The following is a 14,757-nucleotide window of genomic DNA, read 5'->3' on the forward strand; positions in this document are numbered from 1 at the left end:
AAAATATTGTAGTATCAATTAATTTATCAATTAAAAATTAAACTACAAGCAAAAATATATTCACATAGAAAATTTTATAATCAATATTCATTATATAATGGATATTTGTTACTTTTTATTAAAAAGCATTTATATATTATTTATTATTATTAAGTTACTCATATAATATAAATATTTAATAATTTAAGTAATATTGTTGTTTATATAATGTATAAGAAAGAAAAAATAATTTTTCAATTGAATATTTTATTTAAATCGTATAAGGATTAATAATTATATAAGAATTCATACTTTAATTTTCCTCATATTTATAATTAATAATATAACTATTTTAATATTAAAATTAATATATTGAATGAAAATTAAAGTATGTTCTATGAAAATTTAAGAAATTATACATTTATTTCTCTTAAAAAAGTTTTTTGTTTAAATAATTGTATATAATTAAATTAATATTCGATTATTTCTTATATAAAATATTTTCAATTGTTTGATGAAATAATTTATTAATAATAATTATTATGTAATTTATTATTATGTTGTATATGAACATTTAAAGATATATCTTTAGTTAATTTTTTAAATTATTCTATAATGCAATATTTTTTAGTAGGAAGTACATATGTATACTTATTATAATTTTTCTTTTATGATTTTCTTTTTATTCTTTTCTTAATAAATAGAATTAATTTAAAAGATTAATTTAAAAATTCATAAAAATAATATTTTAAAACATTGGCAAAGGAAAATAAATTATAATCATATATATTTATGTTGAAATATGTAAATTTATACAATAAATTAATGTTCAACAAAATATTACATAATTCATAATTATTATTTAAATATTAATTAATTTCTTATTCCATTAGCATAACATTATCTTTATTAATTAGATACAATTTTAAAAAAGAGAATAACAAATATAAATTTAAATAGACCGCGTTTCTCGTTACATGTGTGATTCTTGCTCGACGATCAATGATCCTTGCCACGCCATTATTATAAATATTGAATACATAAAATCAATGATTTACTATTTTTATTTACAACTTTATACATTATATTTGTTTGAAAATTAAATTTTAACAATAATATTATAAATGAAATAAAAAGAATTACTAAAAAAACCACTGAATCATACATATAGTGATAATATTTGAAATTCTGAAAGATAGTTTTTCAAGCAGTAGTTATCAAAACATAGTGACTACATAACTTGTCGAATGCAAAAAGAAAGCTACTCAACCGAAGATAGTTGGAAGGTGCATATGATAGATGACAGTATTAAGCAATATCCATGCACATAAGCGGTTACGTGCAAAAACCGGTTCTCCTGAATCGTTACACTTGAAAGGCTAGTTCCGAATGGTCAAAACAGCACAAGGTGAAAGTAGAATGATAAAAAGAAAATTTGAAGTTTATAAAACAAGAATCACCCGTTGAAGTATCCGGGTAGCACGTGTAACGTGAGAAAGAGATGTATGTACCGTTTGATCACAATTTCGTGATTACACTCTTATATTCGGTATGGACTATTGGCTAACCTAATTCGTATAACTGATCGTATTTTTCGATCACATATTTGACGTGAACATAACTACGGAAAATAAACACGTATCGTGGTATGTTCATCGTCGCTTAATCGTTTTCATCACAAAGATTAAGAAAATATAAAAAATAGTTTACTGCTAAATTATTTATAATGGCTGTGTCTAACAAGTGGGAGAATGCTTGTAGATTATGTTCAGAAGAGAAAAATGAAATGTTATCAATTTTTGGTAATGAAGGTGTACAACGTAAAGTAGCACAAAAATTACGTGCTTGTCTGCCAGTCTTAGTATACAAAACCGATCCACTGCCAAAGCAAATATGTCAGTTCTGTGCCGCAAGGCTGGATGATGTTTATGAATTTAGAGAATATTGTTTGAGTGTTTACAAAAGTATGTATTTGAAATTGTTAGCATATAAGGATATTGAATCTGTTCAGATTTATTTAGAAGCAATGAAAAATTCTCCTGATCCTTGTCAGGTATCTAATTTTCTAATAATTAATTTATATTGTGTAATATTATTTATTTTTATATTATTTGAATAAATATTATTATGATTTTTAGTCTCAATTATGGAGAGAAAAGGCTAGAGCACCACCACCTTTGGTACCTTTGCCAGTTTCACTGCCAATTGAAAGTCCATCAATATCAATAGATATTAATCAAGACCATCAAAATAGTTGCATGGAATCATTACCTGAATTACCATGTGAAGTAGAAATCAAAGAAATGACTACAGAATCAATATTAGAAACAGATGTTAGTGCATATGAATCATCACATAAAAATTGTATAGAAAATGAGTTATATGATAAATTAAATATAATAGTAAATCATAATACAAATTTATTAAAAAATGAAAATAATGTCTCAAGACAAAAAATAAAGGAGGAAGAAAAAAGAACTAGTATTTTAGAACAAGTACTGACAGGTAGTTTAACAATGAATGACAGAAAAGATTTAAACTCAGAAACAAAATTATCATCTAAATGGTGGTGTACTCCTTGCAATAGTTACTATAAGTAAGTTTTTGATAATTATAATGTATTATATCCACAGTTTTATAATTAGTAATTATTTATTATAGAACAAAGGAAAGCTTAATGAAACATATGCAGTTACACTGTCCAAGAAAATATAATTGTAGAAAATGTTCTGCTTGCTTTGAATTGGTAGAAGATTTAGCTAAACATGAAGCTACTAATCACTTGAAAGTAACATTAGACTTTGATAGAAGTGTTATAGATTGTGATCAATGTGATAGACAATTTGTGAGTTGGGAAATGTTAAAGAAACACAGATTACGTGATCATTTAACTCAAATAAATGAAATTGGGATCAATACATGGTGCTCCTTATGTAATAGGTTGTTTATATTTTTTATTAATGTTTGTTTTTTATTATTTTAATTTTTCTAACTTTTATGTATTTAATACTTATGTATTTAATATTAAATTATATTATTATATACTTTATATATTTAATTTTTTTTATAGATTTTTCCCAAGTACAGAAGCCTATCAAAGTCACATTCAATTGCATGAAGTCAGTAATTCAACAAAAACATTACAATTGACAAATCAGCAATCAATAAAAATTCTCAAAAACGAAGAATCTTCAAAAGAAGTGAAAAGAGAACATTTTACAGATACTACTAAATCACTTACATGTCCTACTTGTGGAAAAGTAAATAATTTTATGTGGATTTTATAAAAAAAAGTTTAATTATAATTTAATAACTATATTTTTTAAATTTTTGTTCTTCATTTTTATTTAGATTTGTACTCAACAAAGTGCATTATCAAATCATATGCGTACTCACGAACCAAAAAGACATAAATGTGATATATGCGGTCGATCTTTTGGACTTTTTATACGTTTAGCGGCACATAGAATGAGTGAACATAGTCAAGAACCTACAGTGTCACTTGTAATGACCAGTGTTGAACAAGAAGAAGCATTAAATGCTGAAAGGGAAGCTAAAGAAGCGAAAGAAGCCAGAACTCGTGCAAAAACTAGAACATATTCAGAGGTTGATTTAATTATTTGTATATTATTTAAAAATATTATAATAAAAATAAAATATAATTTTCAGATGATGGAAGATATTCCTAATCATGAAAATTTACCATCGAAAAGAAATGTTCCATTAAATACTAATGCATTTAAAAATGTTGCAAGATGTGGTATTTGTTTACAATGGTTTAGTGATCATACTACAATGTTAACGCATTTACGAACACATTCAGACAATTATACTTGCAAAAATTTCACTTGTCACATATGTAAAAAATCTTTCAAAGAAAAGTGGCAATTATTTAGACATGAGGTATACATTTATCATTTTTAAAATAATATTTTTTTATATATATTTGAATACTTTTTTATCTTAATAATAGGTATCCCATAAACGAAATGAATCGACATCAATGTACATATGCACAGTATGTAACAAATCATTTGTAGACAAAAATATATACAAAACGCATCAAAAATCTCACATTATTGATAAAACATATCATTGTTCAAAATGTAATAAAATATTTTTCAAAGAAGTATCTCTATTAACACATCAATGTTCGGCAGAAACTGTGCTCGGTAAAAAAGGTGTTTCCTCAAAAACTTCACAAAAATCTATGTCAGTTAGTAACAGCAAAAAATATAAATGTACCAAATGCAATGCCTCTTTCAGTAGTTTTCAATCTAAAAATTCTCATATGAGAATACACATGGAAAGTTCATATACAATGGTAATTAATCAAGAACTATTTTTACAAATTTTAATACATTCAACATGTTTTAAAATTCTAATTATTCTTCCTATTATTGTTCATAGGTGCGAAAACAAGATTTAAAGAAAGAATCAAAAAAAGAAGAAAAAGAAGAAGAAGAAGAAGAAGAAGACGAAGCTATGCCAAAATTAATTCCTGAAACATCATTGGAATATTCCATATCTCCTATTGAACCGAAAATAGAAATAAATGAAGAAAGTGCACCACCTCCGATTAAACGAACTTTAATCAAGACAATGGGCGGGTAAAATTTAAATTTATATTAAAAATAATCAAATTTTAAAAAATATGTATAAAATATCAATATTTATGATATTTAGGTATCGATGTGGAGTATGTCAATCTCCATTTGTTTTACGAGAATTAGCTGTTGCACATTTAAGATCTGCACATCCTCTGATGCCATATCAATGTCCTTATTGTAAAAAACGATTTACTACGCAATATACATTTACCCATCATATTAAAACAGATCATCCTGACGAACACGAGAATTGAATTGTACAAGTTAAAATGCCAAATGGTTATTATACCATAAAATAATGCCTTCGAAAAGGGTAACTTTTGTTTATATAGAAGTTATACATAATTATATATATTAACATACATATTAACAGTTATCGGTTTTATGCTGAAACTGAATTATTTGATAATCTGGCACACTAGTTCCTGAACAAAATAATTGGCCTTAAATAAAAGTTTTGTAATTTTGTTTCATGAAAAATAAAAAAAATATATATAGTATATTTATAAATAAATATAGATTGTGTTAAAATATAATTTTTGATAATAAAGCATCATTTATTAATAGGAGACTGGATTAGAACTAGTACTTATATTGAACGTGCCTATTTAAGTACTGTATATTTATATAGTGCTATATGAATTTTTAGTCAAATTGATTTATAAATGCCGAAGAGATATATCATCAAATTAGATATTGTATATATTGTTCATTAGTGACAGTTTCACAAAGTTGTATAAAAGCGTTATCTTTATATAATTTGTTAGTATTGACAAACATTCCTTTTTTTTTCTTTTTTTTTTAAATAAGAAAATTTTTGAAATTCTAAGAATGCTTGTTTGTTCTTTTCTTGTCATTTTATAATTACACAATTTTTTTTGTAAACTTAACAAATAAAAGCAAACAAGTAAATATATTGTTATTGTAAATAATTATCGTTTTATTTTATATATATAAAATTTATATTAAAATCACTACCAACAGAAAGCTTTGTACGCTTATTAAATAAACTTTTATTATAGAAAATAGTCCTATATAAAGTTGAATAATTTACCTTTTATTCAAAAAATTTATTTAATTTTATTAAAACATATTTATAAAATATACCAGTATAAACTTCGCTTTTAATACATATAAAAGATATCAGGTAGATAATAAAAAAGAATTTTTTTTAATACATTATTATTAATGAATTATTAATAAATTTACAAACATATCTAATGTAGGTAAAAAGTAGTACATGATATTAGCAATAGATAGCGCGGTTACTATACGTCTATTATATCCATGTATTAAATAAATATTGAGATTTTAATAGATTGTATTTTATAATAGGATATATTTTGTAAATAACTAGTTAAAATTTTTTCATAAATAATCAAAATTTGTATTAAAAATGTTTTTAGTTAATAAATGAAAAATAAAAATTTTATTTCATAAACATCTTCAATGTCTGACTATATTAACTATGTACTACTAAAGACTGCACAATTATAAATAAATTTTACCACTGATCAAATTATATGTAATTTGTAATTTTGTTGTCAATTTATCATTTTAAATCCATATAAATATAGGATAATTTTATATGAACTGTAAAAAAAAACTATAATTATTCCTATTAAAATTTGTTGTTATATAATTTAAAAATTTTTGTTTAATAAATATAACTAGAAAATATTATAAAATAATTTATTTGTTTATTTTAGACTGTATATTATTTATTGTAAGAAAATAATAAAAATTATACAAATATAAAATTTGAAATAATTTTTTTTATTAAAAAAAAATCAAAGAAAAAAACAACAGCCCAAAAATTCTTATATAATATGAACAAAAAATAAATTGCAATCTTAAATCTTCAAATATTTACATATGTTAATCAATTAATTATTCCGTTAATAATTATAATTTATGAAAAATAATAATCAAAAAAATTATTATCTTAATGATAAAAATTGGTTCCCAATTAATAGGGTACGGTGGTGAACAACGGATGGACGTAAAGCGCATGGAAAAACCAGAGGGGGCAGATCTGCCGCATAGCCGACGGAAACTGATTCTCATCAGACGCGACGCGTCCGCGATCACGTAAGGTGCAGTACACAAGAAACCAGAAGGTTCGTACACGTTCGTTCAGTCATTTCGGACGTGAGAAAGGAGATCAAAGTCGATTAAACACTGCCATCAAATAAATTCTCTTCATTTGTTCCCAAGTTATCTATTATTTATCATTGTTTGATTCTCAAGGTGAATCTATTTTATAAAAATTGAAAACATTTAATCGAATCTGCCGCGTGCAAATTTTCCATGCAGCGGGGGTGGAGGCAACACGTCCGAAGTGACTGACTGCAACGTGATTAGTTGAAACACATGGTCCGGTGATCGTGATCATGATTGCAAATCGACTCTCGCTGATCGTCACCCTCGTCTTCGTGGTACTGCTGTCGACCATTCATTCCGGTGAGTGCGAATATTTCGCGCCTTTCTTTCTATTGAAACTATTCGTTCATTTTAAATTGTCATCGATTAATCGATACGTTGAATTTTGTCAATGTGAAACTATGTTCATTCAATTATTAAAAGAAACTAAATCTATATATGTATATATATGAAATAATAAATTGTATTGTTTATATTCCGTTTTAATTTGTGATTAAATCAAGTTTTTCAACTAATTGATAAGAATTCACTAAGAAATCTTTTTTTTATTGACTTATTTTTCAAATCAGGCGAATATATATATATATATTTAAAAAAATGTAGATTAAATGTAGAATTTTTCATTATCTCTATAGAATATAATATTTCATACCAACATTCATAAAATAAAATTCTTTTACAACAAGAAATTTAAATTATAAAATATTATATTTCATAACTTTTATATTTTATAAACTCTTATAAATAAAAGTAAAAATCAATTGAATAAAATTTTTAAAAATTTGTGAAAAATTGAATAATTACAAAATAGTATAGAATAATGAATAACAAAGTTAAATTTGAAAAGAACATTGCAATATATAGTATATTGCAGCGCAATGCAGTAATTGATAGAAAAAGTAACTATATCTATATATATATGTATATATATATATATATATATATATAGTAAGAGGAAAGAATTTAACATAGCATTACTTTTACATATGTTTCACATACTAATGACAAGTTCTATCTAATGAATCATTATAAAAGTATTCATTATAAAACTGTGTAAACTGTAGAAAAAAAAAATATATATATATATATAAAGAAACAAACGCAATATTGATTTCGTGTTACATAAAAGGTACAATCGAGTTTTCATCAGTTGCAGTTCTTGCAATTTTTCATTTTCGGTCTTCCTTCAATCAACTCGATGATCTCTTCTTTCTCTTCTCATCGTATCGATATTTCGTGTCATAAATCAATATTTGCGTGTATATAGAAAAAAAAAATTAATATAAGATATAAAAAAAAGTACATTATAGAGGACATTCCAGTGTAGTAAAAGATTATGGTTTTCCAGATGTTAGTCAGAGAACTCCTACAATAGTAGCACTTGTAGTACTTCCTCGATTCTTATCCGGAACAGATTGTACTCAATTTCTAAATTGAATTTCATTATAAATAAAAATAAATCACGGGAAGGAAATAAATTGCCGGAAATTAAAATGAAGATTTTCACCGTGTGGTGAAAAGTGTAAGATTTTAAAACGAGATATTCTTAACGATAAAAATTATTAAAATCGAAAAATATGATCTTTTACTTTTCAACATCGATCTTATATTAAAAATGGAAAAAATTAAACGAATAATATCTAAATTTAATTATGCATATTTCTAAAAAAAAAGCCTTGGAAAAAAAGTCCTACTAAGAAAAGTAACTTTTGTAAAATTTAAAGCACTGCGACACTTATATCGACTTTTTATAAGAAGCAACTTTTTTTAACGATTAAGTTTTAAACATTCATATAACATTTTAATAATCATAAAAATAAACGGAAAAAACCACGATAAAAGTGTTTAAACCGAAAATTCTTCGACAAGACGTAAATTAATCTGCGATTAACGTTTGGGAAACGTTTGCAATAATGCAGTTTCATGAAAACAGTGCAACGTTTGAAGTGAAGGATTTAGAAATGTCGTTAATTATACGTTGCTGCGTGCAACGTTTGCTACAATCGTTAAATGATGAGTTTAAAGAAACAATTCCGTAACTGGTCGAACTTAAAGCTGCTGGTCGAATTCAATTGCAGTTCACTTTTCAATAAATATGAAAAAAAGAAAGAAACGACGAAAGTTTCCAAAAACAGGTTATTATCTTCATCTTCATCTTCTTCTTCTTCTTTTTTTTAAGAAAAATTATGTTAATTTTGATGCAATTTGTTAAAATTTGGAATTTTAGTTCATAGAACTTGGCCCACGCGAGGGTTATCGAGCGACCCACTTTCTCCCCTCCCTCCGCTGCATTCTCTCATACTCTTTGAATTCTATTCTCCCTGCACTGTGTGGCACCGTGGCCAAGGGGATGTTCCTCGTGTTAATCTTTAATAAATGCTAATCTATTAATAAATTACAAAAATTTGTATCATTGTATCATGTTTTTGTTCCTTGAAAATGAATTTAACAATGAACAAGATAAACAAAGGAGAAGTAAATTGACAAAATGGCAATTAACAGGAATAACAATTGAATATCATCTCTTTTAAATTATATTTATATGAATCATTCAAATATTTATTAAAGATCTAATTATAATTTTTATTATAATTATTTCATAATTATGCAATTATTTCATATTTGATATACCAAAGATATTATTGTATTAATGTACTTATTCTTAAGTATTAAGTATAAATTTTTGGAAGAAATTTATTGATTTATTATATATATATTTATATATAATTTTTATTATAATTATTTCATAATTATGCAATTATTTGATATATTTGATATACCAAAGATATTATTGTATTTATACTTAATACTTATTCTTAAGTATTAAGTATAAATTTTTGGAGGAAATTTATTGATTTTTTAAAGATCAATAAAAAAATATATATCTAGAATGCTATAATTATTGAATCTTACAAAATAGAAATATTATTTTTCTTTATCTTTATATTCTTTCTTCCTTCTTATCAGAAATGTTTTTATATCAACAAAAAGGGATAATCTCTTCGTTTTCCTGTCGATTACATAAGGATCTGCAATGTCACGCAGCGCTTGTTAGTTCCTCACGCGACTCACCCCTACCGTCTATCCAGCCGCCCTGCCCTATTTACTGCTGATCGAACGTCTCGTGTGGTTTCAAATGTCGTTGAAGAGCCTCCCATATATATGTATATATGTACATACTTTTGATCAATGTTTTCACACTTTACCATAATTGTAATAATAATACAGAAATTTTATTAATCTGTCAATATCATAACACTCTTGACTGACTTGTATTTCTTCAATGAGATTTATTATCATAGTCGACAATTTCAATTGTATAGTTGAATACATCTTAGTATATCTATAAAAAATTTATTAGAATTTTTATTAAAAGAATGCAAAAAATGTATATAAATGTATATAATTAAAAATTAAATAATTTCTTAAAATAAAATATTCTTGCATCATTAAATAGAAACTTTACATTTTAATGAAACTTTTTATTAAAAGCTCGTAGAATAAGCCAGTGGAAGGTCCTACAAAATTTACGTACTCAAGGTCAGGGTATGGAACAGTTTCATCTATATTTTCGCGCGCTCAAGGTAAATTCAAAGTGAAGATGCTGACAAAGAAAAAAAAAAAATTTCATTTATATAATTTTTTTCTTTCATAACTAAATATTTTTCTATTAAATTCTATATATTCTTCTCTTGATAAATTTTGTAAAAAATATTAAGAATAATATATATATATGGTTCAAAGAAAAGATTTTTAAAAATTTTACTAAATAATTCATTGAGATAAAAAGTATAATAATATAACATATAAAAATGATTAAATTATAGTTTCAAAGACCTAAATCAATAAATATATCTATTTGTTATCCAGATTTATAAAAATTTGCAAAATTTGTACTTCTCTCAATAGATCTCTTTTCCCATGTGTATATCAGTAGGTCATCGCATGTATTGGTCGGGGTCTTCCTGCTCGATATCAGCTGGTGCTGTAACCAGACTCGTTGGGAGGGTGAATGGGGTTGCCTGGTGACGTCACAACGCGGCAGGGTCGTAGCCAATCAACAAGACTTTGCGAATCAAGCGAATAAATTCTAAAAATTTGAAATACAGCAGCAATTCCTAAAAGAAATTAAATTTTTATTATTAGTTGTATTAAATACTTATATTTATTATTAATTTTATTAAATCATATTGCAATTTATCATCAATATAAAATATTAAATTAAACAGAACTAAAAAAATTGGAATTAATTCAATTATAACATTAATCCTGAATAATTTGATCAATAAATTATTTTTTCTTTAATTTACTTTAACTATTTTATCAAATCAAATAATGATTTATTTTAAATTAGGAATAATAACAATGAATGACAATGTTAAACATATTTATTTGTGTTATAAAACTTTTAAACAAAAATAAATTAACAGACTTAATTGCAATCCATAATAACAAATACTTGAATATAAGTGGCCTAGTTTTGATTAAATTGCAGTACGCGATAAGAGTAGCGCACAAACAACTACGACTCAATATGGATTCAGCAATTCTTTCGAACCTACCTTATTTTAATCAATAGTATAGTTTAATATTTCAAAGTTTCGTTATGTGATATTTATAAAAACTTGGTATGATTTGAATATTTCCTTCTTAACTCATATGTTTGTTCTAATTATCCTAAAATTAAAATTTTATTTTTTTTATATATTTATTAGAAATATATAAATAATTATTATGAATAAAATATATTTTTTACATATATTTATATATTTTTTTATATAATAATTTTAAAATGATATTCATTGGTTCATATTAAATTCATTTTATAGGAGAAGCAATAATATGTTACAAGTGCAACAGCGAATACGATCCAAGGTGCGGCGATCCATTCGATCCGTACAGTCTTGGAACCGTGAATTGCAGTTTTCAACCACGCTTGGAGCATCTAAGTCATTTGGAGCCTACTCTTTGTCGAAAAATCAGCCAAAGAGGTATATCCAAAAAAATTATTTATTGTGTGTATAATATAGTTTTCGAAAATTATTTAATAAATTTTGTATCTGAAATATACAATAAATTATTCAAACTATTCATGAATTTTAACTATTGTTAAAATCAATATTATTGGCATCTGTTATTGAGTAAACATTACATTAACATTGTGATAATTAAATTTCAAAAGATTTAAACATCAAAGTAAAATAATATACATGTAAAATTCCTAAATTCATAACTCTGTTAAATATATAAAAAAATCACAATTTTTTTTTATATAAAGCTTATAAATATTAAAATTAAAAACTTACAAATTCCACGATATTCTTCAGGAGTGTATATATATATATATAGTTTATATTATCACTTATATTCTAAAAGCAAAAATTTGTTTAAGTTTGGAATAAATTTTGAAATTTTATCGTTCTTCATAGACTATGCATATTTTATTATTACGTATCAAATGATTTTCTATGATAATTTATACTAAGTAAATAATTCGGTTTAATTGGTTGTTATTTAACTTTGTATCAAGTTAGTATTTTCCATTTAGGTATCGTTTTTGTTATAAAAATATGAAGAATCTGTAAATCTAGTAACGTATTATTATAATTTTGATCAATTTTCAGTGTATGGCAAGATCAGAGTTATCAGAAATTGCGGATACATTCCGGACCCGAGAGACAATGGCGATTGCCTGATGAGATCAGGCACTCACGACGTTCATGTAACTTACTGCGCATGCACCGGTGATCTCTGTAACTCGGCCGAAAGCCATACACCGTCCTTCTTACTGCCGTTGACGTTTCTGTTAACGGTTATTTTGACGATGCCGAGTTTATTCCTTTCATACCCGTTCGCATTACCCGTCTTGACCTCGCCGCACTTCTCCATAGCCTAAACTTCAGCAGTTACCAAAGGATAATACTTAATGCCTAAAACTGAATCAACGATACATAGAAAACACCGTTCGGATCCGGAGCAACTCGTTTTCGTCCGATTCCCTATCCATTCGCTACATTTTCAGGTTAGATCGCGATCGATTCTAGACTTGACAATATAATATATATATATATATATTATCGATCAATCTTAAATAACATTTAAATTTTAGAAATCAAATATTTCAATAATTTCTCTAAATGATCAATTTAACTTTTTAAATATGTAATAATTTCCAGCGAAACGAAATATAAGGGAACTGAGATTGTTAACGAGTTGAATATAATTACAGCTATTGTAGCTGTTATTTTTAAAGAAAAATAATGCTCGATTGAGAGCACAGTACACATAGAAATGTATGTATGTATATGCCGTTCCAGGATTCGAACAATTCGCAAAAGTAGTCAAATTACAACATAGTAGTTTTAACGGTGATACAAACTGCCAGATACGCAAGAGCGTACTTCAGTAGTACACTTCAGGAAAATTTAAATGAGAAGAAGAAAATGGCCTCCGCACGTGAAACCGTTCTTGCATAAGCGTAGAAAGTAAAAAGAGAAAAAACAAAATTATCTATAAGGAAAGAGATAAACTAAAGAATATATACGATATATATATATAATATATGTATATAATATATATATATATGTATATGTATATATATATATATATATAAGTGTAGCGGATTGCACTATATACGCTACTATAAAAGAAATGAAAAATATATATATATATATATACAAATATATTATATTTTGAAAGGAAACAGCAATGGAATTGCACGCAAGAAAGATATAGCTTATTTTTAGAAAAATAATATCGGGTTGCTTTCGTAATTGCCTGATATTGTATAAAATATTTCAAAATCGAAATGCACGCGGGAAAATGCAAAATAAGAAAAAAAAAAAAACGGAAAAACATATCGTCGATGAGTAATTTATTTTACATTTCATTGAGATGAAAATGAAATAAAATTTGGCATGATGATTGCGACCCATATTCTGCTAATTTTTGCAATAAAATGCTGTCTAAACGATAGACAGCGGAGGCTCGCGATAAAGAAAAAAGGATATTGATGTGTGCATGTGTGCGTGTGATGAGTGCACGTTCGTACGTGTGATACACGGCAACGTATATGTGTACGTGTATACTATATGCACGTCAAAAAACGCTAAAAAAATGATTAAAAGATATATACAGTTCGATTAAAATGTGAAATTGCTACTTCTTCAATTGTAGCCAATAAGGATATTAAGAAAAGTATGAACAGAAAACCAAAAATAATAATAAAAGAAAAATAAAAGAATCGTAAAACGAAGATGTAGAAACTATTGTCAATGGAGAAAGTAGAAGATAAAGTAGAATGCTTATTGAAACAAACAATTAAAAAAGAAAATAAAAATATAATAAAAATGAATACATGTCTCACCGCAGTATGTAATTAATTGTTGCTACCGCTGTTGTCACTGTGTCATATTGTCACCATCGTTACATTATTATTATGGTTACTAATTACTACTACCATCATCAGTACTATAGCTATTAATTGCTACTACTAATTAATGATACTAAACTAATCATTGTCACTGTTGTTAACATTGTTATATTATTGCTATTATGATTCCTGTTTTTCTTGTTATTACTTATAATAAAACTTATAACTTAAATAAAATATAAAGAATATAATAAAACGATGGCGAACTTTTTGACACTTTAAAAGATGGAAAAGTAATCGGAAATTTTAACAATATGGATATCAAATAAACGAGCTTGTTATATTTGATCAAATGCTTTAAATATTGATTCACTTTAAACTGCGGATGATGAGACAAAAAACGTGTAATTTTTATTGATGCACGTCTAAGTAAAAGTACATACCGAATGTTGTAATTTGTTTTGAAAGAGTGATTTTCACAGGAACACAATTCTACGACAGTTGTATTTCTTTTTCTCATACCTGGCGTAATATGAAAATACATATATCTTTAAATAAATAATCTGGGGAAATAAATAAAAGTGAGATAAACAAACGAATAGAATAAATTATCAAGATAGTTAAAAATTTACA

General features: G+C 25.5%; 2 protein-coding genes and 1 long non-coding RNA gene across 4 annotated transcripts; 2 read left to right on the plus strand and 1 right to left on the minus strand.

Moving 5' to 3' along the window:
• Window positions 1-949: 949 nt before the first annotated feature.
• Window positions 950-5,501, plus strand: LOC409153 (zinc finger protein 423-like). Its single transcript, XM_016912431.2, has 9 exons — window positions 950-2,032; window positions 2,118-2,575; window positions 2,641-2,919; window positions 3,050-3,239; window positions 3,331-3,585; window positions 3,649-3,882; window positions 3,953-4,303; window positions 4,390-4,589; window positions 4,666-5,501. The coding sequence occupies exons 1-9, from the start codon at window positions 1,706-1,708 to the stop codon at window positions 4,841-4,843; spliced, it is 2,472 nt and encodes an 823-aa protein (XP_016767920.2). The 5' UTR covers window positions 950-1,705; the 3' UTR covers window positions 4,844-5,501.
• Window positions 5,502-6,589: 1,088 nt separating this feature from the next.
• Window positions 6,590-13,869, plus strand: LOC411664. 2 transcript variants are annotated; one of them, XM_006569938.3, is made up of 4 exons: window positions 6,590-6,709; window positions 6,906-7,052; window positions 11,582-11,743; window positions 12,377-13,869. In XM_006569938.3, exons 2-4 carry the CDS (start codon window positions 6,983-6,985, stop codon window positions 12,646-12,648), a joined length of 504 nt encoding a protein of 167 aa, XP_006570001.1. In that variant the 5' UTR covers window positions 6,590-6,709; window positions 6,906-6,982; the 3' UTR covers window positions 12,649-13,869. The 2 variants fall into 2 exon arrangements, with proteins under 2 accessions (XP_006570001.1, XP_395132.2); XM_395132.7 differs by having other exon boundaries at window positions 6,627-7,052.
• Window positions 9,510-11,582, minus strand: LOC102656586. Its single transcript, XR_411694.3, has 4 exons — window positions 11,315-11,582; window positions 10,650-10,870; window positions 10,219-10,356; window positions 9,510-10,095 (listed from the first exon to the last, which is right to left on the minus strand). It is a non-coding gene; the product is annotated as an uncharacterized LOC102656586 (long non-coding RNA).
• Window positions 13,870-14,757: the final 888 nt, after the last annotated feature.

This window comes from Apis mellifera, linkage group LG5 (genome assembly GCF_003254395.2).
Source record: "Apis mellifera strain DH4 linkage group LG5, Amel_HAv3.1, whole genome shotgun sequence".
Lineage (NCBI taxonomy): Eukaryota > Metazoa > Arthropoda > Insecta > Hymenoptera > Apidae > Apis > Apis mellifera.